Source organism: Miniopterus natalensis, chromosome 14 (genome assembly GCF_054644295.1).
Source record: "Miniopterus natalensis isolate mMinNat1 chromosome 14, mMinNat1.hap1, whole genome shotgun sequence".
Lineage (NCBI taxonomy): Eukaryota > Metazoa > Chordata > Mammalia > Chiroptera > Miniopteridae > Miniopterus > Miniopterus natalensis.
Genome location: NC_142094.1, coordinates 51,159,067 through 51,182,825, shown reverse-complemented (window position 1 = coordinate 51,182,825; position 23,759 = coordinate 51,159,067). Strand labels below are relative to the sequence as shown.

General features: G+C 38.6%; 1 protein-coding gene across 1 annotated transcript; it reads right to left on the bottom strand.

Annotated features, from left to right (window-relative positions):
* Window positions 1–36: 36 nt before the first annotated feature.
* TRUB1 (TruB pseudouridine synthase family member 1) lies at window positions 37–23,759 on the bottom strand. Its single transcript, XM_087823973.1, has 8 exons — window positions 23,474–23,759; window positions 20,915–21,013; window positions 18,375–18,430; window positions 12,151–12,232; window positions 6,562–6,634; window positions 5,487–5,626; window positions 3,247–3,303; window positions 37–2,513 (listed from the first exon to the last, which is right to left on the bottom strand). Exons 1-8 carry the CDS (start codon window positions 23,757–23,759, stop codon window positions 2,254–2,256), a joined length of 1,053 nt encoding a protein of 350 aa, XP_087680099.1. The 3' UTR covers window positions 37–2,253.

Here is a 23,759-nt window from a genome sequence, read left to right as displayed (position 1 = left end):
CAAGTATTTCCTAAATAAAAAACTCACACAAATGTATAAAGAACCCATAAGACATTTATTCATATAAATGAACAAAGTACAGGGAAAAGTCACACAAAAGCAAATTAGACCAATTTAAAAGTCTCTCTTATACTTATTAAATTAGCAACAAGTTATTAAACCCCCACCCAAAGCTGTAAACTTTCAGTGAACTGATAATACTGAAATGGCAACACTAAAATGTTACATCTCTTTGGGAAAGCAATAAGGCAAACATATTAAGAACCATAAAACTGATCGTATTATTCCGCTTAAAAATCCCACTCCCAGGAATTTATCCTAATATAACTGAAAATAATTTAGGCGTTCAGTAATATGGAAATAACTTAAATAAACTAAATAATGAACATGATTAAAGTAACAATGATAACTCTCACTGCATCAGATAACATGAAATGAAAAAACAGCCCGTTAAAAAGGACGGGTGTTGTAAGATTGTAATGATGTGAACAAAAGGGGAGATATTAACACAAAACTAAAGTTCTTAAGTCACTGCTCTGGGGTGTGACGGTGAGGATCGTGGGTAGTTTTTCCATTTGGCAAAATGTTCTTCAACATTTTCAATATAAAAGAAAAAGACTGGTTACTTTAAAGTCACTTGTCTATTCAAATAATCCGAAGTCTTCTCCGTTAGTAAATTACACGTCAGTTTTTAAGTTGAGACGCAGAGCAGAAGTGCCCCCTGCGTGTTCCTCTACTGGGACCTTGGCTGGCAGGGTGCAGACACGTACCCTAACCTGCGCCATCCCGGCAGACAGGCAGCCGCCACCGCTTCTGGCTGACAACCTACAGGCACTGGATCTGGATGAGTAAAGTGGTAATTCTGTGTCATACTAAGAATTACTTTTTATATTTTCATTGAACATATGTTGCCAATGTGACGAAAATGCTCTACAGAAGGACATAACATTTTATATTGAGTTTCTAATAGGTTAACCATAAATAAATTCATGATAGTTCATGTAGAAATTTTTCAAGTTAGAGGTTGCAAGTAGGCAACCACCTTAAAAGAAATGCAATCCATAAAAATAAAAATAAACTCTTATGTTATGAAAACTTTAATAATTTTTCCTTTTGGAACCATGTTTACTGAATAAATGAAGAAGGACTGAACCATTTCTACAGACTGGTTGCATAATATGTTGCTTTCCCGTAACAAAAATATGAAACACTCATTACATAGGAAATCTGCTAGTTTGTAATGGGACTATGCTTTCAAAATTACCTTAACAAGGGAGAGAAAACTTTCAGTAGGCTATTTGAATGAAAATGTTTGAGAACAACTATTTATATACTCAGAGCAGAAGAGATGACCTGGAAATGCAGGGGGGCTATCAAGCAAACTAAAAAAACAATGTCCTTAAAAAGGTATAAAATACTAAAGAATAAAGAAATTTTTAATTGAAGATACATTCTTTAGCTTACTTTTTAAAAACTGTTATTTAGTAATGTGGTACAGAGTGGTCAACTGTGTTCAAAATATCAGGAAAAGATCTCATAGCTGCCAAAATATAAGCCATTGGGCTGTCCTTTGCACTAACGGTAGAAGAGAGGTGAAGTTAAACATTCAGTCTTGTATTTACATCCCTTTAGTGGTAGCAGCAATAATTTGGTTTAATTACAAATATTTATTATAAAAGTTCAGTAGTGTCTGAGATCTAAACAAACACAGCTATTACCAAATAAATACAGCCTTATCAAAGAAATGCTAGTAATCGCAAACTCTCCAAAACATAAAAAAGGAGTTAAATAACGGTCTTTTCAAACACAGTTGAAGAATTTCAATACAATAGAGCCACCAGAGCGCCAAAATAAAGTCAAAGTAACATTAATTCATAACTTTTGTGACACCGAAGAAACATGTAGCTCACATGTCTTTTTCCTTTGATTAGAAAGTGTGCTCAGCTTTTTCACGGGAAAAGACTTTGAAGCAAGATCAAAATCAGAAAGTTGATTTTCCTGAATCCAGTCTAACAGCATAATAATATCCTAGAAGAACATTCCATGGTACAGCCAAGAACTGAACAACTGCAAGGCTACTTTTAATGGATAGTAGATAAACTGTACACTACAGGAACTGTAAACGTTGGACATCTTTCTTCATGCCAAAAAAAGAAAAGAAAAAGGAAGAGTCGTGTTTGTCCTTTGCACATAGCTTGTCACCGTGTACACAGGATTCAAATGTCAACCACGAAATGACGACCCACGCCAGTCTTAACATGTCTTAATCACATCACCTTCTCCCGTCGTCTCATTTAGAGTCATGTATTCGCAGCTCAAAGCGTGTTCATGAGGCCCCTCGGGCTTTGGTTTTTTAAGTGCCAACCCTGCTGGGAGAAGGGATGAGCAATGCTCCAGAGATTGTGCAATGTCATCAATGGTCCATTTGTCTTCAGGAAGGGCGTGCTCTTCCAGCGTAAAAGGCCCCTGTTTGGTTCGGGTCAGTTCTAGTACATTGGCACAGGAAGAGAGCTCTACAGCAACAAAGGGTGAGAAGGAAATCCACCAGATCAGTGACAGCACAGCACAGTCTACAGTGTCAAGTGAGAGCGCTCAGGATCACTCCAAAGGGAAATGCAATAAGCCAACGTAAGAACCAAGAGCACTGCTGAGCTTAAGCAACGATCAAATAGCAAAATATTATTTAGTAACTCACCTTATAAACTGCTCTAGTCTACAAGGAACTTACACACTTTTCTCATTTAACTCATGAAGCGACCCCATGAGGTGACTATTACTCTCACTCGCAGATGAGGTCATCTGGGCTCCCCAGCATCACAACTGCCAGCAAATACTGGAGCCAAAACTGCAACTTCTGGCTCTTTGTAAGATGATGGCTTCCAGTTTTTAAAAAATGTGACTTGTACCAATGACAATATCTTTTGGAAGGATGAAGAATAAATCTTTTTTTCTTACCCCTGCTTTGGGTTCAAATATTTTGTACTTGAAAAAATGTTGGCCCTTCCATTCACTATTCCCGTCTGCATTTTCTGTTCCCCTCCTTCTTCCCATTACAAGTGTCTTGCCGCAGCTGCTGAGGCTGATAACTGTACGCCATAAACCTCTACGGCTCCCGAAGCTGAAGGCAGCAGAGTACAGTTCATGAGGCCAGTACTCAAAGAGATGACAAATAGGAAATTCCCTCTTCTCATCAAAAAAGGAGTATTACTCTCTAAGTGATAATTCATAAGTCATCTGTATGCTTACCTTTGCCAATGTCACTGACCAAGCTTCGGATATAAAAGCCTCCTCCACACTCAACATCTGGAATGTTAACAGCGACATGGTAAATGGCTAACCTAAGAAATCCACTTTACATAGAAATGATGCCTCTAAACAAATGTAAAAATGCGCTATGCAAACAATCAGGTGATAAAATATTTATGTGCTAAAACATAAATTATTCATCCAGCAGCGTATGTGTTTGTGAGATTGAAAAGTCAGAGCGTGGGGAAGGCAAACAGCAGAAACTCATGAACACATTTTAAATTAACTGGCAAGTCATACCACTTTAATACCTCAGCCTTGTTCACTTAATAGGTTTTAAATAGAAATCTCATCTCTGAGATCATAAGCTGAAAATTTTAAAAAATATTTTCATATTTCTGCACCTTGTTCATTTAATAGGTTTGAAATGGTTAGCCATCTCAGCTTTGCTACCATGAGCTGTAGATTTTTAAAATATTTTCAGATTTGTACACTCAACAAATACAACAAACAAACAAACAAAAATCCTCTTCAGGGACAGGAATCAGACTTGGGATAACATACTCCCAGATGGAAAGCTCAGCACACGTAATTGTTTTCTTGGAGATATTCCTAAAGAAATCATAAAATAACTAAAATTACGCAATGTCCCCAAACTAAATGCCTATTTAAACATCTCCTTAACCTAGTGTAACACAAGTTTATAGGTTGAGAGCAGGGCTCTTGACTCTCTATTCATCCACAAGACATGCTGACTTTCCTCACAAAAGGACTACATTCCAGCTGCTTCTAGTCATATCCTACGAATAAAGCCATTTAAGAGAATTAATCAAAATTTACTACCTGGGATTTTAATCCCCCCCCCATTAGCTTAAGGGTGGGGGCCAGAGCTGAGATACAAAATGAGCAGTAGGCCGGCTGGTGTGCTCAGTGGTTGAGGGTGGACCCACGAACTAGGAGGTCACGGTTTGATTCCCGGTCAGGGCACGTGCCCAGGGTGTGCAGGAGACAGCCAACTGATGATTCTCTTTCATCACTGATGTTTCTACCTCTCTCCCTTTCCCTTTTTTTTTCTGGAATCAATAAAAACTTATTTTTTTTAAATGAGCACTAGGATAAAATGTAGGTGTGCTAACACCCTTGCACTATATGTGACTGTGGTGAAAAGACAACTCTCTGGCCTATCACAACCTCCAGTGAACAAAATAAAGTATTTACAGCTTAAACGCAATCGAAAAAATTCAAGTTTTTGTTAGTCCCACAGATAATATCTACTGTGCCAAGCCAGCTGCTGTACTTTCATGGATGGAACAAAACATCTTTTAGTATGTTTTTCTCATTATTTGTCAAACATTTTAGAATCCAGAAACTAAAGAAAAAAAGTGACTTCTTTTTTAAATTGTACAAAAACCACACTCTACCATAACGTATTATACATGAGATAATATGCTCAGCAACGGAGTTTAGGAAAGAAGCTTTTGGGTAATTAAAGGAACACTACTGAGTATGGACCATGAAACTGAGAGTAGGACCAATCCAAGGAAGCCTAAGAATTCAGAAGACCTACAGCTCTCACACGTTTGGGGTATCAGCGATGACTCTGCAACAAGATCATCAAATTTCCAAACAGAACAAACTTTTTGGTTTTTAAATTTATCAGATAAATTCAAATTGATAACCTGAATTAAAGTGTTCAAGAATCCATTTCTGCCTCATGCATGATTTCCCCATTTTCATGACCTTTCACAATAATGTGCAGGTTACAAAGGTGGGAAGATGACATCCCTCCTGGATTTCTTGCCCTAAAACTAAAATGCTTTGTTTAAGAGGACAAATTAGTATGACTTTTACAACTGAAGGAAAACTGTCAGATAGTAACCAAAATGGGGAAACAAGTATCCACAAGATGATAAATTATAAAACGTAAAATTTTGAAAATATATACTCCTTACCTAGCCTTCTCGCAGAGATCTAAGGCATGTATGTTACTTACAACTTTACAGAAAGGTAATATAGTAAAATATATCAAAAACTCAGCCTACTTAGACATTCCGAGCCTCCAGCTGTAGGTATTCTCATTAAACCTGTTATCCAAAAGGTATTAACAAAGCCAACCCTTCCTTAAATTTGAATTTTAAAATTCCCCAATATCCTAGGGACCCATTAAAATCACTCAAAAGTAGCCTAATACAAAGATAAAGGTACATGGAAACAAATGGTTTCGAATTTCTCCCTCTTACCTAACGTGAAAAACGGCGGCTGGAATTTCTGCAGGGAGAGGCTGTACACGGTCACGGGCCTGGCGGGCTTCGCTTCCACCGCCTCACCTTTCTTCATCAGGGTGGAAAGCCTCTGGCCGTCTCTCTTTAAAGCGGAGTAGCTTACAAGATGAGGAGGGAGGCGGGGAAGGATTAAACAGGAGCGGCAGTGTCTCAGACCACAGCGGACGGGTGGCCAGCCGCCCTTAGAACTGGAAACCTGCTGCCCTCTGGCCTGCCCGCACCGCTGCCAGGGGTCGCGCTCCCAGGTCTCTGAGACAGCCGGCTCGGGCTGGCCCCACGAGCAGTCCTGTCCATCTACCTTCAAGCGTCTTCCTGGTTGTCCAGTCCCTACCCTGACACTTTTCATCGTTAGGGGTCTCATCCGGCGCAGAGCACTGCGATGCGCAAGACGCTGGGCCCAAAAGCAAGGTCCCAGGGTGTGAAGGGGAGCACCAACTGGACCCGGAATTGCAACCCAGGCGCCGGAGCCAGACTGACCGGCCTCTTCACAGCAGCTCTGGGGAAAGTGACATCTCTATGCTCCAAAACTGCCCTGATGTCTGCAGATGGAATCAGAAAAATGGGCCAACACCAAAAGAGTAACAACATCAGGGTGTGGCAATATTTAGGGACAGAGGAGACCTCATCACCCAGCACCTCTTAGAGAGTGTCAAAAGCTTTGCATCCTGCCCGGCCAGCCATAGCTCAGCGGGTGAGCGTTGACCTAGGATCCAAGCAATCGTGGTTCGATTCCCTCAGGGCACATGCCCGGGTTGCGGGCTCAATCCCCAGTTGGGGACGTGCAGGAGCAGCCCATCAATGACTCTCTCATCATTGATGTTTCTATCTCTCTCTCTCCTTTCCTCTCTCTGAAATCAATAAAAATATATTAAAAAAAAAAAAAGCTTTGCATCCTGTCCAAAACAGGATCATCTCCACCTGACCATTGTTATGTCAAATTTAAAACCTGCCTCACCCTTCCCCCGCATTAAAGTGATGTTAATCATTGGAAAATAAAATTAAACATTTACTCAAATTCAAAAATTGAACTTACAGGGGAGGTACCTGCATTATATTCCCAGTAAATTTCTGTAAAATGCCTTCAATATCTTCTTGTGTTATTTTATCTGTCAAAAATGAACAACAAAATAAGTGACACTAAAACCACCACAGAAGTACATGTGCTATTTTGCACAGCACCAAAAGCTCCAAAAATTCATTACAAATTTTTTCTGACAAAAGCATACACTATAGTGCATGTTTTATCAGCCAAAGTCTACCTTGTTAAGATGAATAAAATATACATTCATGAGATAAAAGGGGGGAGAAGACTTATAATATCTAATATTAAGACCAAATTTCCTTTGCTTCCATTTTTTTTCTAATAAAAATGATTCAATCATCTAAATGCATTTAGTTAGTTCTTACTATGGCCTTTAGAAGACCTTGGAAAATGTTGCACTAGCTACAGAAATGGTCCTGCAGTGATCACAAATGAGGTGATCAGAAAGTAGGAAAAAAAACATATTTTCCAAGTTTCTCTAGGGATCAAATGTAAATATCAATGCAGAAGTGAAGATTATCAAGTATTAAATATTTTAAATTTTACTGAGATTTCAAAAATGTTTTATGGTGTGATATAAGTTTCATACACTCACATTCAATTCTGTCCCCAAGCAAAGCTGTATTTATCAGTCTCCTTGCCTCCCTTCACTGCTCTTGCAATCTGTCTGTTCTTTTAAATGAACACTCTCCATTCAGGAGTCTGACTTTTGCTTCAAAAATAAACCAGAGCAAAAAGAGAATATACATAGCAAGGATTTTAGCAAGATTGCTATGCATTTTTTAAACAATGATTTCAGAAAATTTAAATGAAGACATAAATAAAGCTTTCTGTATATCAGTCATATTTTCAGCTTCTTGGATACTTTCAACCAAAACGATGCAATATTAATGTACAGTTCTATAATTTCTACAACTGAAAATTATCACACACTGAAAGTCACTATTTGGGATTTTTATACTTACGGATGACCACACATATTTCATATTCAATAACAAACTAAATTATAGAAATATTCTGTAACTTAGGTCATAGGTAATGGCAAGAAATTACACTGCTTGCTTCTTTGTCACTTTGTAGGAAATTTATTTAAACTTTTTCCTGATATATACATGTTATGTTTTATTTTACTTGAACAATATTAACAAAAAATAATTAATGTGCTTTGAATTACTATTCTACCACCAGAATAAAAAGACAGCGAGAAATACTGTGTCCAAATTTCAACACCAACACAGCAAGACAGTCTTAACCTCACTGCCACCTTGATCCTTACAAGCTAAAAAGGAACAAAAGACCAGAATCTACTATAGACTCAAACACAGAGGAGCTACATAACTGAAAAGAATTTCTCCAACACCTAGCTGCTCCAAAAAGGCAGAACTCAGAAGGCTATTCTGCTCACCCTGTTTTTCAAACAGATGTAGCTTGTAATATGGGTGAGGATTTTTTTCATGAAAATTTTACTCTATTGCAACATTAAAACATAATTACTGGTGGCACCTTAGTTTTACAAAACTTCCAAATCTAGACACCATGCTGGCAATAGCTGAAAGAAATGCCATTGTTGATAAAATTGCAATAGTTCATGACTTAGCAACACATTTGAAAATGAGACCAAGCAGCTTTCTACTGCTGGGCTGGTCTCTTTACGGACATTCCTGAGACTGTGACCTCCTTCGATGGCTCTCTTACTGATAATCCCCCACACAAGAGGACACGATGTGCTCTCTCTCCTCCTACTTCTGCCCCATAGACTTAACATCCCAGGCTCTTATGAGTTGTGCTGTGCATTCTGCAATTAATCATACACAATTTTTAACTGTTATGCACGCGCGCGCACACACACACGTATTATCTCAGCAATGAAATTCTAAGCTCCTTAAAGGCAAAGACAGCCTTCTTCTCATGTAATGTACATAACTGCAATGGCACTCAAGATAGTCCTGCTGAATTCAATTTGCTGTAGAATAATAGCTCTCAAGGGCTAAAGCGCATTAAAAGTGACCTAGGCCAATAGTTCATCTCATGTTTGAATCACCAGACAGAAAGCCTGAGCAGAAAGTTATTTTACAATAAAAGTAAACACAATAAATACTATAAATAAAAATTATATTCACTACTATGTGAGTATGGAGTAAGCATGCTGGTTATATCTAAAACATAATATTAGCTCAATCCAAATAATAATAATTGTCCCTATGAGAATAAAGACTCGACCTCCATAGAGTAATAAATGGAGACTAAAATCTCCAAAGCAAGTCTATCTAAGAAACAGCCCAAAGAAGTACATTTGGCAAAAGAGATGGGTATGATACGGGTGCCGTAGGGTGTGGCTAACTATTCTTTGTTTAGCAAATTAATAAATCATCAATGTGACAGTATTCATTTGATATTAATTTTTAAAACTCATTCTCATAAAAATTTAGTATCAGTTACCCATTATTATTTGCTTAAAATTTGTTACCTCTTCTAGTGAACTTACAGGATGATAGTTGGTGCTTAACTGAACTATGAAGTAAAAACAGTATGATGGAGTTGAAAACAATACTCAACCATAAGAGAGGAACATTACTGGACAAGTTCTACCACCATGAGCCGCTGTTAAATTGGAAAAAGACATAATAGCAACTGTTTCCCAACATTAAACTGCAGGCAGCAAGCGCTGTGATGCCTGAGAGAAGGGGAGGAAACAAGGCCAGGCCCACCGTCACTTGCTCCTGTGTGGAGGTGCTTTCTGAGCTGTGGTGCAGGGAGGGGGACCCCAAACAAAGCACTGTGGTCTCACCCACTGAGCAGAAGCAGGCTTTGGGCAGCAGCAGCTGGAATTTGAGAGAACTGCACAGATGTCCACAGGGCTCCAGCTGAGACTTGGCTAAATTCCAAGCTGCACGTATATACAGTGAGCTGCCATGAAATCAACCACAGAACTGGTACCACAGCTCCCACAGGCTGAAAGATGTTTAAATCCCAACTGTCCGGAATGAAGTGACTCTAATGAAAACCCAAGGCATTCAACGGAGACCCCAGGAAAGCCGTCTCAGGAGTAGGGCTAATCTAGGCCTGAAAACCGTCTACTGTACACCTGCCCCACCAAGAAATCTCCACAAAAGCGACTAGAATTAATGAGTGAGTTTAGCAAGGTTGAAAGACGAAAGATCAATATACAAAAATCAACTCCATTTCTATATTCTAGCAATAAACTACCAGAAATTTTAAAATTTTAAATCCAATTATAATGGCATCAAAATAATGCTATTATAAGTATCAAAAGAAGTGAAAGAGCTGTATACTACAAACTACAAAAATATGGCTCTGGTTTTGCAACTTTTCTCTAAGTTTGATATTATTCCAAAATAAAAAGTCATGAAAAAGTATTATAAACAACTTTATACCAGTAAATTTAAAAAATGAGATAAAAATGAACAAATTCCTAGAGGAAAAATTATCTAGAATGACACGATATAAAAAAACATTAAGTTCTATAGTAAAGAAATCTAATGATTAAAAACCTTCCTAACAAAGAAAACCCTGAATGTCTACTGGTAAATTCTACTAAACATTAGAAAAAGAAATAATGCTGATTTGACACAAATTCTTCCACAGAATAGAAAAAAGAAGAGAATATTCCCCAACCCACTTTATAAGGTCAGTGTAACCTTGATATTAAAACCAGTCAAGAACATTAAGAGAAAGAAAAAATACATCGTAATATCACAGGCAAATATGCAAAACTCCTAAACTAAATATTAGCAAACTAGATCCAACAATTTATATATAGGATAACATATCATAATCAATTTACGTGTAGTCCAGAAATGTAAAGTTTAATATTTGAACAAGGAGAAAAATCGATATGGCATAAATATTTGATAGAATTCATTATCTGTTCATGATTTAAAAACAGCAGCAGCAAATCAGGTATAGTAGGCTACACCCTTACTTTGATAAAACCTACAGAAAAAAACCTACAGAAATAAGGTAGGAAGACCTGCTCTTTGAGATATCAAGACTTACTCTAAAACAACAGCAATTAAAACAATTTGGGATTAGCACAAAGGTAGACAAACAGACCAATGAAACAATACTGATTCCAAACAAACCCATGCCTATATGGTGCTTCACCTGTGACCAAGGACTTGATAATTTAGACTAAATTAAAACTGAGAACTTCTGTTTTCCAAAAGATACAATTAAGATAGGTAAAAAATAAGCCCCAGAGTGGGAGAAAATATCAACACGTGTAACCAAAAGAAAGGCACATATCCAGAGTATATAAAGACCTTATACAAATCATTATTTTTAGAGGTGGGGAAAGGCAATTCAATAGGGAAAGAAAGAAAAACAAAAACAAAAAAAATGGGAAGAGACCTGGACAATGCACAAAAGATGGCTAGGGAGCCAAAAAAAAAGTCATAAAGTGCTGAATTTCATTAGCAATCAAATCAAAACCACAATGAAATAACACTATGCATTTACCAGAACGGCCAACGATGGGAAACAAGTGGAACACTAATTTATTGCTGGTGGAAATGCAAAAGAGAAAAAAAATTATACAATCACTTTAAAAGCTGCTAATTTCTAGTATAGTAAAACATATACTTCTGCTATAACCCAGCAATTACACTTGGAAATACTATATCTAAGAGAAATGAGTCACGTTTCTACCAAAAGATTAAGTTGTTTGAGAAATCAAGTAAGATACTAAACTACATATGAATAAGTAACAACAGGTCAAGTGAAGCCACTGTGAGTGAGGATAAGGTTGGTCCCAGTACCAAGGCAATATGAAATACACAGTGAGGACACTCAACACAGAACACAGGGAAGCCAGAGGCTGGACCGCCTGTAGCTAAACTAAGAAGTGATAACATTAAACACAGCAGAAAAACCCCACAAAATAAAACAGAAAGCCTCCATATAATTCGCAATTGATGACATAATAATGTAGGTGCACTGACTGTACAAAACTGCTGCAGTATAAATAGCACAGGCACTGGGAGAGTTGCTAGGAAACCAGTTCATTTATCTATCCCTTCTTAAAGTAGTAAAAAAAAGGAATAGAAGAAAAATTAAGGTGGGCCTCAGTGAGTACTGTTTTACCTTTTCCATATCTTTTTACATACTCCAAAAGCAAAGGGACATAATTAGTTTTAAAGCACTAAACATGATACATTTACCTCACAGCTAAGAAGTAACTGTAAAATAAATGGACAAATAAACAAGTGATTGCAAGACACAGGTAAACTCTAACATGAGAGTCTCTCTGCTTTGTTTCTCCCTTACTAGGAAAAAGGTCCTAAATCCCAGCAACAAATGTTTTTCAGACAGAAAATTATTTGGAAGAATTCTGAACATTATAAAACTTGACTATAGAAAAAGAGGCAATTATAATAAATCCTTATTAGCAAACTCATACCAAATAAACAATGTGGTATATTAAACCACCTCCAATCTTACGAACTTAAAAAAAAAAATTTACTGAAAACAAAAATCACTAGTAGTATCAGGTTAGAGAATTCTGAATTCACAGGAACTTTTTCTAACATGAAAACAGAGTACTTTAGATGAACATCATACCGTAAGGTTTTTCTTCTGTTACTTTCCCTGTAGAATCCAGTGTGTCGGTAGCTTTCCCCAGCTCTCCAATGGCAATATACCTCTAGAGGAAGAGAAATGGAGAAACACAGTCCATAAGGTAAAGAAAAACTGCAATGCATGTCCTGAAAGTCATACAGAATTTTACTAATACTACCAACTTGATACAAAATAAAGGCAAAAATAATAGACTGCAAGTGTCTTGCTAGTTTCTGATATGTGGAAAGTACGTGTACAAGTTGGAGAGCATTCACAAACTTCCCACACCAGCCAACATGACAAAGAAAAACCCACTTTTATCAATACCTATGGCTTAGAAACACACTGTTACTGCAAACAGATTTCTAAAACCAGTTTTTATCTTGAAAGAAAATTTTCATATATACTTATGAGAATGGTACAACAAACCCGTACATGGCCATCACAAGGTTCAACAATTTTACCACACATGCAATTAAAGTTAATTTTAAAGTAAATCAATTTACTACTTCTTATATGAAATACTGAGACGAATCTTTGTAACCTGATTACACATTTAAAGAAAAGCTAATTATGTAGCTCTCTGAAGGGGAAAAGGTCACTTCTAAGAACTGACATCATTCACAAGTGAAGAATTAGATCACTTGTAGTTAACTGAGGACTGTTTCACTGCTCGATTCTACTACATATTCTTTATTCTCAATTGGTCACACTCAAATTTTAATTGCAGCATCACATGAAACAGTGAGAAAAATACAAGGAATGTAACTCCCACTAAACAAAATCTGTAGTTATGTGAGCAATTTCTTTTAATCCTCACTCAAGGACATGTATACTGATTTTAGGGAGAGGGAGAGAGGGGCAGTGGGGGGAGGGAAGGAGAGCAACAGAGAGAGAAATATCAATTGGTTGCCTCCTGTATGTGCCCCAATAGGGGATCAAACCTGCAGCTTTTCAGTGTACGGGACAACTCTCCCACCAACTGAGCCACATCAGCCAGGGCTATGTGAGCAATTCTTAAGAGGAAGCTCAAATATAGTTGATTAATGACAAGCTTATTATGCCAGTAAAGGGACCAGAGACAAAAATGAAAAAAATATTAAAATTTCAAATCCTCATAAGCAAGCAGATAGTTTATATCAGCCTCAGTGCCCCTTTATTATATAGTTTGGATTTTTTTTATTTTTTATTTTTTTTACAAATACAACATAGAGGGAATGTCCCAATGCATATGAATTAACTTTTTAAATTTTTTATTAATATTGACAAAAATGAGTTTCTTGTAACTAAACCTTCAGCCTCATCAGCTGAAATGGCTCACTTCTGCTTCTCTATTCTGGAACAATTGGCCTTGACAAAACATACCAGGGAACAGCACAGAAGGGTGAGTGGAAGAGCAGACTCGAAGGTCTGAATCCTCACTCCACCACAACCGGTAAAGCAGGGTAAGTTAGTCTTTGCTGTTGGAAACTCCTTTCCTTTTCCTTAAAATGGGGAGAATAAAGTACCTCCTGAAAAGAAGCAGACCTTAGAACAAGAGTCCCTGGCCCTGGCAGACAATAAAAAACAATACTATTATTGTTACTATATTAAAAAAAAAAAAAAGTAAAGTGATTCACAGTAACAGTGGTTAGAGTGACTCATCTGGTTACAGTGAGTTCCCATAAGGAACAGTAGAGAAACACAATGCTCTCCCTGATTTTCGTCTTAATAACCTGTCTAGTTGCATAAGAGAAACACGATGCGATCAGGAAGTAGCTTCATAGTTGTGCTGTTCTGCCGTGTGACTAGTTTTAACCAGGAACCTTTCCAAGGATGCAATGCTCCTTATTCTCTGGAATGTGGGTGTCCTATGGCTTGGCACATGGTACTTCCCTGGCCTGGAGCACCCTCTCTTCTCTAAGGCTCCAACCTTTCACAGGTGCCCTGTTAATCCATCCCAACCCCCAATCACCCAACCCTGCAGCCTAGTTAAGAGTAGGGGCTCAATACAAGTTTCTTACAAAAAAGAATGAAGGCCTATCTCAAACCCACACCATATATTCATTCATTTACTAGTATGTTCATTCAATCATGTTTCTTAAGGGCTATAAATATACAAAATATTTTCCCTGTGCTTTTGAGAGATACAAAGATATATTCTAAAGAGTCCCCACCTCTGGGAGGTGACAGTGTGACAGGATAACAAACCAATAAAGGTAACCTGCAGAGGGGAACAGTATGATGGTGACAACAGATGACAATGTCAGTATCTAGTAGTTTATCTTACTGAACTCTCATGTCACATTGCTTGGCACATGATTACCTACAGATGTTCATTGTTTTCCAAGGACATTTTATATATTGATCTTTATCTTCCCAAATTATAAACCCTGTTATCTTGGATTTTGCATTGCTGTTCTACTATGTTTCTTACTCGATGGAAAGTTCCATCTACATGCTGGAGAAGTTCCCATGTGTGCAATTCTTCACATTTCCCCATGGGTTTGGACATCCCGATGGCACCTGCCAAGTTTCAAATCATTCTATGCTCTGCAGTTAAGCTGAATCTGGCTAGAGATTGGATTCTTGTGAGGGAAAATAATACTTAAAAAAGCAGTTCGCAAACACCGACCGTGGTTTCAAACCACTGGCCACACTGAAAGTTATTGAGAAACCCTAGCCCAATTTTTTTCATATGGATTCTGTCAATATTTACTGTATTAGAAATTAAAACTGAAAAATGTTAAAACACCAATACACATGCACACATTCCTTTAGCCATCAAGAGCCATCATCACTGCTCATCAGGTAACCTCTGAAAACTCCACTGAGTACCTATGAGATTGCAAGTAAAACAGGCAAAGCTATGAAAATAGTTTTGACTTCAAAGACCCCCCTAAAAAAGCCTCCGGAGTCCTTGAACCGTACTCTGTGAAGTACCGATCTAAGTTATAGCTGATTTCCAGCTTTCCCTTGTCTTGGCACCTGACAATTATTATCTTCTAATTCTGTTCAATAATGCACAAACTCCTTAGAAAAATCCACCCAGACAGTTATGCCTGCAGCTGAAACAAAGCTTGACCACCAAGAAGTTATGGGACAGAAGAAAAAAGGTATGGGGATATAAATACACAGTCCCACCATTTTACTTTATGGGGTCTAAAGGATTTTTCACTGGCCTAAATTCCACACAGAGACAGGGTTTTAGAGCTGTTTATGCGCCATGATGTATATCTGGAAACTGTGAATTCTATTAATGAATTCTGTACAACATAATTCCACTACAACAAAACAAATGGAGGTCCTATAGAATTTTTAAAGTTTCCATTGAACTGTATGCTCTTTGGGATTCGTGGTTTCTTGCTGATACTAATACTACTCTACTCTCTACTTCTCTCATTCTCAAGCTCCCTGAAGCCCACTAGACAACTTTAGAAGCAAACTGGCTTCTGCGCTCTTCAGAGGAAAGGAAAATATTTGTATTACAGAAAGTGTACATAATTATTTCCGTCTCAACTAGGCATTGCTTCTTCTGAAGTTTGATTCTGAAAGCTTGTGATTCAAAGTTTCACAAACAAAGGGGTATTATTTAGAATGAGAAAGAACACTTAAAAAAAACACTACCAAACCAAAAACATGTGGCTTGAATGTCTTCATTAAAGAAGAGTAGTTTTGTACAGTTCCTAAGTATAAGTCCTTCAAAACTTTCAATACAGTGCTTATGAAATGTGTGAATATTGATGGAGTATAAAGAAAAGGTACAGCTTAGACTAACCTCTGGAGAGGGTGGATTAGAGATGCTCAAATCTTAGAGTTGGCCAAGTTTCACAGGAGCGCTATTCAAGTCACGCATCAGAACTGATGTTAACTGGTTACCCTAAAGATGCTACTGTGCATTTGGGGCACATCAGTGTCCCTGAGCACATCCAGGGTGGAAAAGTGTGTATACCCCAACAATAGCACTTGCTCAGCTGTTGGAGGGGATAAACGCTGCTTTCTAAGGAAATGTTGGCTTTTCCTACAGGTCCTACTATGGTGTGTCTCCACATAGATAAGGGAATAGCCTCATATCCAGTTAAAGTTGTTTGATAAAAAAAATTTTTTATACATGTATGTGTATATAGGGTCATTATGTAAAATGAATTTCTTACTCTGGGTCTTGGTCAAAAAAGTTTTGAAAGCCACTGAATAAGAGAATCTTTAAGATTCCTTCCAACGCTATAAGCAAAATCAATTTTTAAAAATTCACTAACAGTTTTTAACTGCTTTTGAGAAAAATATAATCTTCAACAAAATTAAAGGTAAAATTTAAATAATTTAATTTTTCAACAAATAGATAATCTAAAACTAAAAGTATAAAAAAATACAAATTGCTAATGATAATAATCCTATTTTTGAAATGCAAACTACCCAAACACTAGGTTTCTGTAATGAGATGCACCTGGGATTTTCTATTTAGGTTACTGGGGATTAGTGATTTCACTGCCTGACATTCAGCTTTCCCAGTTCAACACCAAAATGGTTTGTGACAAATAAAGCTTAAGTCAGAGCCAACAATGTATTTACATTTCCAGTCATCATATTTCTGGAAATATGCCTGGAATTTACATGCAAAACCTTTCAACATATAGTGTGTTTTGCATTTTTGTGGTTGAGGGTGGATAATAAATATTCCAATGAACTCAAAATATTTTAACTGGGAAAAACCCAAACAAATTCCTTAATGAAAATATATATTTTTTGTTATTATAAAAGTAACTTGTTCATTGTAAAGATTTTGGGAAATACCAAATCATGTCAAAAAAGAAAATAAAAATCATCCATTATCCTATATCAAAATTACTATTGCTTATATTTTGGAGTTAAGAAACAAAAAAATATTAAGCAACTGACAAAAAACATGTATCAGAAACAGATTTCTAAATTTTATGTGCCAGTATTTAAGCATCACGTACAAATTTACTGTAAAACAGTCAAACCCATGCATTCTAACACAATTTTCTTATTCTTTGACTTTTCAACACCAACATTCTGAAGACTGCCAAGCAAGCCACACTGAAATTCTTGCATTTATATAAGGCATTAAGATCCCTTTCAGCGGAAGGAGACAGGTTTTATGCCAGCTGAAAACTAAAATGTAATGTCAAAGGCATTATGCTTGCCAGGGCTTTTTATTTTAAAAAAAGCTTACTGAGACCACTGCCACTCAAAGTTTGGTCCAAGGTCTAATATCCATGACAAGATTAATCTCAGAATAATCTCAGAAAATAAGGGTTTTAGAAACTTACTCAGCAATTTGACATTGCCGTAACATTTTAATTTTACAAAAGTCATCAATCAGTCTACAATTAACTGAAGAAAAAAAATTTTAACGGTCTTTTACCACCTTTTTTAAAAAAGAAACAATTTAGATAAAAATCACTTTACCAACTATATATATATCCCATTCAGAGCAAGGGTTTTAAAACAAGAAGTGTAGTTGGAACTTGCTGAAATTCTTCTCTACCTAATGGCATATTAATTTTCCTCCCATGGGTGTTTTCACTGGTCCCCAGCCTCAACTATTATATTAAATCATTTTTCCTAAGGAAAAACTGAGAGGCCCAGAAAGGTTAACCACTCTGACATCTCGTTTCACTGCTCCTTCACCACGCTGTATGTCCTGAGGGTCCCTCAACGGAAGGCCTCACGCAATCCACCCACAGGTTGCAGGCCTCCCCTGCTTCTGCATGACCCCTCCTCTCTCTCCTTTCAAGACCCTCTAAAAGTCAAGGTCGCTCTAACAGATGAACTTATCATCTTAAAGAAGCCCAATTCTTTTCTTTAGCAAACATTTGCAACCATTGAAAGCATGTGATTTGCTGAAAAGTGGACGGTTTACAAAATGGTATTGTTTCTAAAAAAATTCCAAGGTTTAATAAAAATCTGCCAATAGAATTTATGATCTATAAGTTCCCTTTCATCTAAGAAATATAATTATGTAAAGAAACTAGATATAATTTTTAAAAATTATGGGCACTGCAGAGGTTTTGCTTTTGTAAGTCAAACTTGTTTTTCAATCTTGAATTTCCAATTTATAGTCTCAATATTTTAATTCTCAGATATGATTATAGACATTGTGATGAATACTCAGGATTGACACCCACTCACACTCTTTGTATGGTTTATTTTTTCACTAATAAAATCCAACACTCGGTCATTAAGAAAAACATTCAAGAAAAACAGAAGTATTTCAGTATTCTTACCTTGGACCCGGACAACATACTGGTCAGCATTTTTGTCCCCCTTCCAATTCCAACAACTACAAATCAAAGAAAGAAATATGAGACTTTATTCTGAAAAGTAGATTTTTAAAATATCTTCCTATTCTGGTCATAATTTCCTGGCTTATGTAATGTAAAGTTGGACAGAGCAGATATTTAGCATAATTTGAGGGCCTCCCATTACTCCAATCAGTTGAACTTGTCATGTAGCTAAGAAATTCTGAAGAGGGAATGGGAGAGGGAGAGACTTATTTTTCTTTTTCAAAGAGTAAAGCATGGTAGAAACCTCAACAGGTCATTTAGATAATAACACGTTTTAGAAAAATCTTAAGGGATTCACTGGAATCTTATACGGGCATCAGTGAAAAATACATGGTACAATTAGCCATGGTACGATAGTCTTTTGACAGAGTTCATTATTAAACGAAGCAAAAGCTATCATCATAGCTAATGAAGCATTTAAAGATGATTACTGCCCGGCAGCATACAATCAAGGCAACAGAAACAACAAATCAACCCCACAGAAAGGAGGATACGTGGTAAATGAGAGCCTAGAGAAAGTACGCTCACAAAGACCATGTATAAAATACAAGCATGGCCCACCTGTCTCTTCAATGTCAAATATTTTTTAACCACATGATAACACATTTCACTAGGTGAAGATGAAAGGATATGATCATTTCTTCACTAAACAGGGAGCAAATGTTTGTAAGAACTGAAGGATTTCTCATCAACAGATACTATTTTGTAAAAGAACACAGTATGACCACCACAATTTGGAATTACAAGAAACAAGGAGAAATTATTGGCAAGCTGAGTTTTCATGAATATTTATAGCAGTTACCATTCACTGAGTTTACCATTTATCAAAGTCCACTTTAAATGTTTTCCATTCATTAGCTCACTGAATCCTTATAAATACCCTAAAAGGTAATACAATTATCTCTGTTTTATACATAAGAAAGTTGAAACACAGACTAAGAACTTTGCCCGGCATCTCACAACTCGTATGAGACGGAATTAAAATTCAGACCAGACTAGGAGCAGAGCCGTTCCTTTTCACCCTCTCTACCACCTCACGCATCCAGGCTTTCTTCCCTCTGCCTGCCATCAGCCGAAATCTGCCTAAACCACTGCAAACCTGACCTTCCTATGTTTTACCCACTGATATAATTTCTGAAAACTTATTCTTGTACACTACAAAGCCCCTCCTCCAACAACCCTCAGTGGGGTCCCAAAACCTACAGTATCAACTCCTCTGCAAAGTATTCAAAGTCTACCCTTTGAAACCCAGCTCAAATCCCAACCCCTTCTAAGCATCTATGGTAAGAATCATGTTAGTTTAAGGACTAAGATAAACAACTGTCTGCCTCTGGTATGCTCTGCGGAGCACAGTACTCTTCAAATGGTAGCTGCTATGGAGGTAAAAACTTTGTATACTAATAACAACAAAGACTCGATGCAATTTTACTCCATTTAAGAATCCCCAATCGATATTTCTCGAGCAGTTACTATGCACACAGTCCCAAGATGACTTTGAAAGGAACAGCACATTTTCTGACTTCGAAAAAGCTTATAATCTCATAGGGAAAATAAAATGCAGACAACGAAAATGACAAGTGCTCCCCCAAAAATGTTGCCTGAATTAATGAGTGAACGATACTAAATGACAACATGATGGTGTATGATTCAGTGTCAAAGTGGAGACAGAAAGAACAATTGCTGTGGGAGGTAGAGGAGGGAGCACTGTTAACGGCTAGAGGCCAGAGGGCACTTCATTCTAGCATTTCCAACGATGTGAACTGGGCTTTAAAGGATGAACAGGACTTGAACACAGAGGAGAAAGGAGCGTGCTCTGAGGATACAAGGACAGGCACAGAGTTTACCCATCAGAGTGCAGAGGGCCTTGAGGGCAGGCTGACATGTGGGGCTTTGTCGTGGCTGAAATGCTGAACTGATTTCTCCACTAGGTCAGTGATCCAGAAGAGTAAAATGTGAAACAAGAAGGCATCTCAGAGTTATCCAGCTTAACCCTCTCATTCTGTATCCAAGAAAACCAAGGCTTACTGGAGTTCGGTGGTTAGTAACAGCAGAATTTTGGGAAGACTAATAGAGAAGTGGTATAGCTAGAAAAATTATGTGGAGCTGATACCCAGAAAACCATGCAGCTTTCATTCAAGGGACAGTTTACAAGACAAGAATTTTACACAACATTTTCCCCAATCAATCAAAATTGTATTCAGTGCTTGTTGTGTAGGTACAGGAATCAAAAGACCTGTTTTCAGCCCAGTGAGTTAACAAAAGCAAAGGAGAGAAGGAAGTTTTACATTAGCAACATACAAAAGCAGGTAGGCAGGCTTTACATGTGGGAGACAGAAATTCAGCTGAACCTGGAAATGCCAGTAGATCAGAAATATGCCCAAGTTGACTGAAAATGGCATGGCTTTTTCTTATCTGTTCTCAATCAATATTACTTTCTTATTAAGTGAGAGTTACATTAAACTTCCATTCACATCTCTTACCCAGAACTCCTCGGGCTGCGCTGTCTAGAGTCCCTCCATGTCCAATTTTTAAAGTCTGCTTTTTTCTCTTGGTCCATTCTGGAGAAGGTATTCCAGCTTCTATGAGAGTAATTGGGATGAAAAAGGTAATTACCAAGACCAAGAAGAATGAAGTAGGATCTTCATAAATACAGGGACATGGGTGGATGGGGTATTTAAAACAAATAAAAAATATTATACAAACTTATATTTAGATTATGACAAATAGTAGCAAAACACAGACTTAAACATGTACAAATACTCCCTAAATTAAAAAAAAAAAAGGTAATAGTTTAAAATTAGTGGTCTAGAAACTAGAATTCATTTTCTCATTAGGAAAAACACAGTATTTTTTAAAAGTGGGTAGCCCTGGCTGGTGTGGCTCAGTTAGTTCGGTGTCATCCTGTGCACTGAAAGGTTGCCGGTTCGATTCCTGGTCAGGGCACATGCCCGGGTTGTGGGCTCAATCCCTGGTGGGGGGCATGTACAGGAGGCAGCTGGTCGATGTTTCACTCTCTCTCTCCCTTCCTCTCTCTCTAAAAACCAATAAAAACATCTTTTTTAAAAAGTGGGTAAACATCCAGATAAAAATCTAGTAAACTGCTGGTAGTAGTGGGTTGTTAGATGAAAAGAAAGATGTCTGCATACAGGCAGCTAGTTTTAAAAGTCCTTAGTTTCATTTCTCAGCCTCTTTTGATTCTTAGTGGTTTTCCTGGTGCCCCCAGCTACTTAACGCTGGGAGTACATCTCATACAGGGCTACTGCTAAAAACACTAAGTTCCCAAACAATCTGTATTCATGTCCTCCTCTCCTAATCAAAACTCCCCATTCCTTGAAGAAGCTCGTCTCAACAAAAGATTATGTGGGAAGTAGGTAACAGTGAAGTTGCCTCTTCCCAACCTCTGAAGCACTGAGATTTAAGAAAAGGATTCCAACCTGGTCTATCTCATACTCCTATTGTAAAGATAAACTGAAAATAATGTTATCTGAAAGTGCTTTGGAAATGCCAAACACTCTAACGGTAGGTAGTTGTTGTTATTATGACATATAAGAAGATACTGAGAGGATATTGGCTATTGGGTTTCAAATAAGAAAGGAGAGGGGCAGGAACAGCTGTATTAATCCGTAGCACCCAAGCCCACCAAACCTTCCTAACAAAAGGAAATGAAAAAAAGAGACAGAAAAAGGGTAAAGCAAAGCAATCGTGAAGAAGCCAAAAAAAACACCTGTGCTGGGTTGCTCAGCCTCACCACGTAATTACGACCCTCCTGAGACAGAAATGCAGCGTCTGGAGCACAGTCCCAGCGCCACTCTCTGGGTACGTTGCCACACTTGAAAGGGCAAGGCTGTCGGTCTCTTGACTATAAACCTCTAAGGCCAGACCTAGGCTTCAAATTCTTCCCCTTTCATTTGCAACCCGTCATGGATCTCTCATCCATGAGTTAATAGAAACCTTTTGGGGAACTCTTTGTATTTTCAACTTGCCTTTCCTTGGAGTAGGAAGGCCTATCAATTTACCGTCTTCCCTTTGTGTCCGAATTTCTCTCTTGCAAGTTTGAAGACATACCACCTCTACCGTATGGGAGCGTGGCTCACCCCACTGGTATCATTCAGGGATGAATACTTAGTCAGGTCTTTTCTAGCTGTAAAATTCTGATGTTTCAGGTTTTGAAAGATTGGAACAGACAAAGAAGAGCAGGGGTTTTAGTGCGACGTGAATCAGTGCAACGAAAGGCAAGGAGTGTAACACACGGAGGCCATGACCACGGTCTGGGGTAGTCAAGCCCGGCTGGCATCGGAATATGGCACCACTGTCTGAAATGATGACCTGAGAGAACCTTCAGGCTTTTCTCACACTCTACCAGTGCATCTGAAGGAAGCAAACACACACAAAGAATACTCTTAGGAGAAGCGGCCAACTTATATTTAGTGTTGCCCAAAATGGGGCCCCTAGACTACTGACACCAGAATTACCTGGAGCAACAGTTTAAACATACAGCTTCCTAAAAATACGCCGGGGCCCTCAGAACTACCCTCTCTGGGAGGGCAAGGATGAGGAGTCTGCACTTGTGCAAGGGACTGTATCTAAGTAATTCTTAATGCCCGCGATGGGAAAACACCTGCATTAAATCTTGGTTAACAAAGTGGTATCTGTATTTCCCAACGTATCTTCAAGGCAACTTTGGGGGCACAGACTCAGTGCTTCCTTTGGGTGGGGTTCATCTACAGGAACTAAACAAAAGGCTCCTCTGGGGTCAGGTTATCAGAAAAAAAAAAAAAGGTCTGCACGCTCATGAGCTGGGGTTTATTTGTGTACGCGTGGGGGTTGTGTTGATTTGTTCCCTTGCGGGTAACAACTGCCAACCAGGTTACAGGAGTTCAGGTCCAGGCCCGAGGCGCCCCAGGTCTCTGTCCAGGTCGCTGTCCCTCTCCGTCCCTTTCATTTCTTGGGCCACGAACGGGCACCCAGCCAGGGCGCCCGCCGGGCCTCCCGCGCTCGCGGCGCCCGCCTCCGCCTGGCGCCCACCCGGGCCGCAGTACCTGCCAGCAGCTTCTCCTTCAGCCGGTTCAGCAGCTCGGCTGAGGTGGGCCCTCTGGGCTTGTGCACGGCGAACACGCCGCTCAGGGACAGCAGCTTAGCAGCCAGGGCGGCCTTGGCGACCCCGGCCTCGGATGCCGTCCTGACCGCCGTCCCGAGCGCCGCGGCGGCAGCCGTCGCCGCCGAGGTGGCGGCCGTGGCTGCGCCTGTTCCTGCAGGTTCAGGGACTGGGGCCGGGGCTGTTTCTAAAGGCGACGACGACACCGCCGCCGCCTCAGCAGCTGCCAT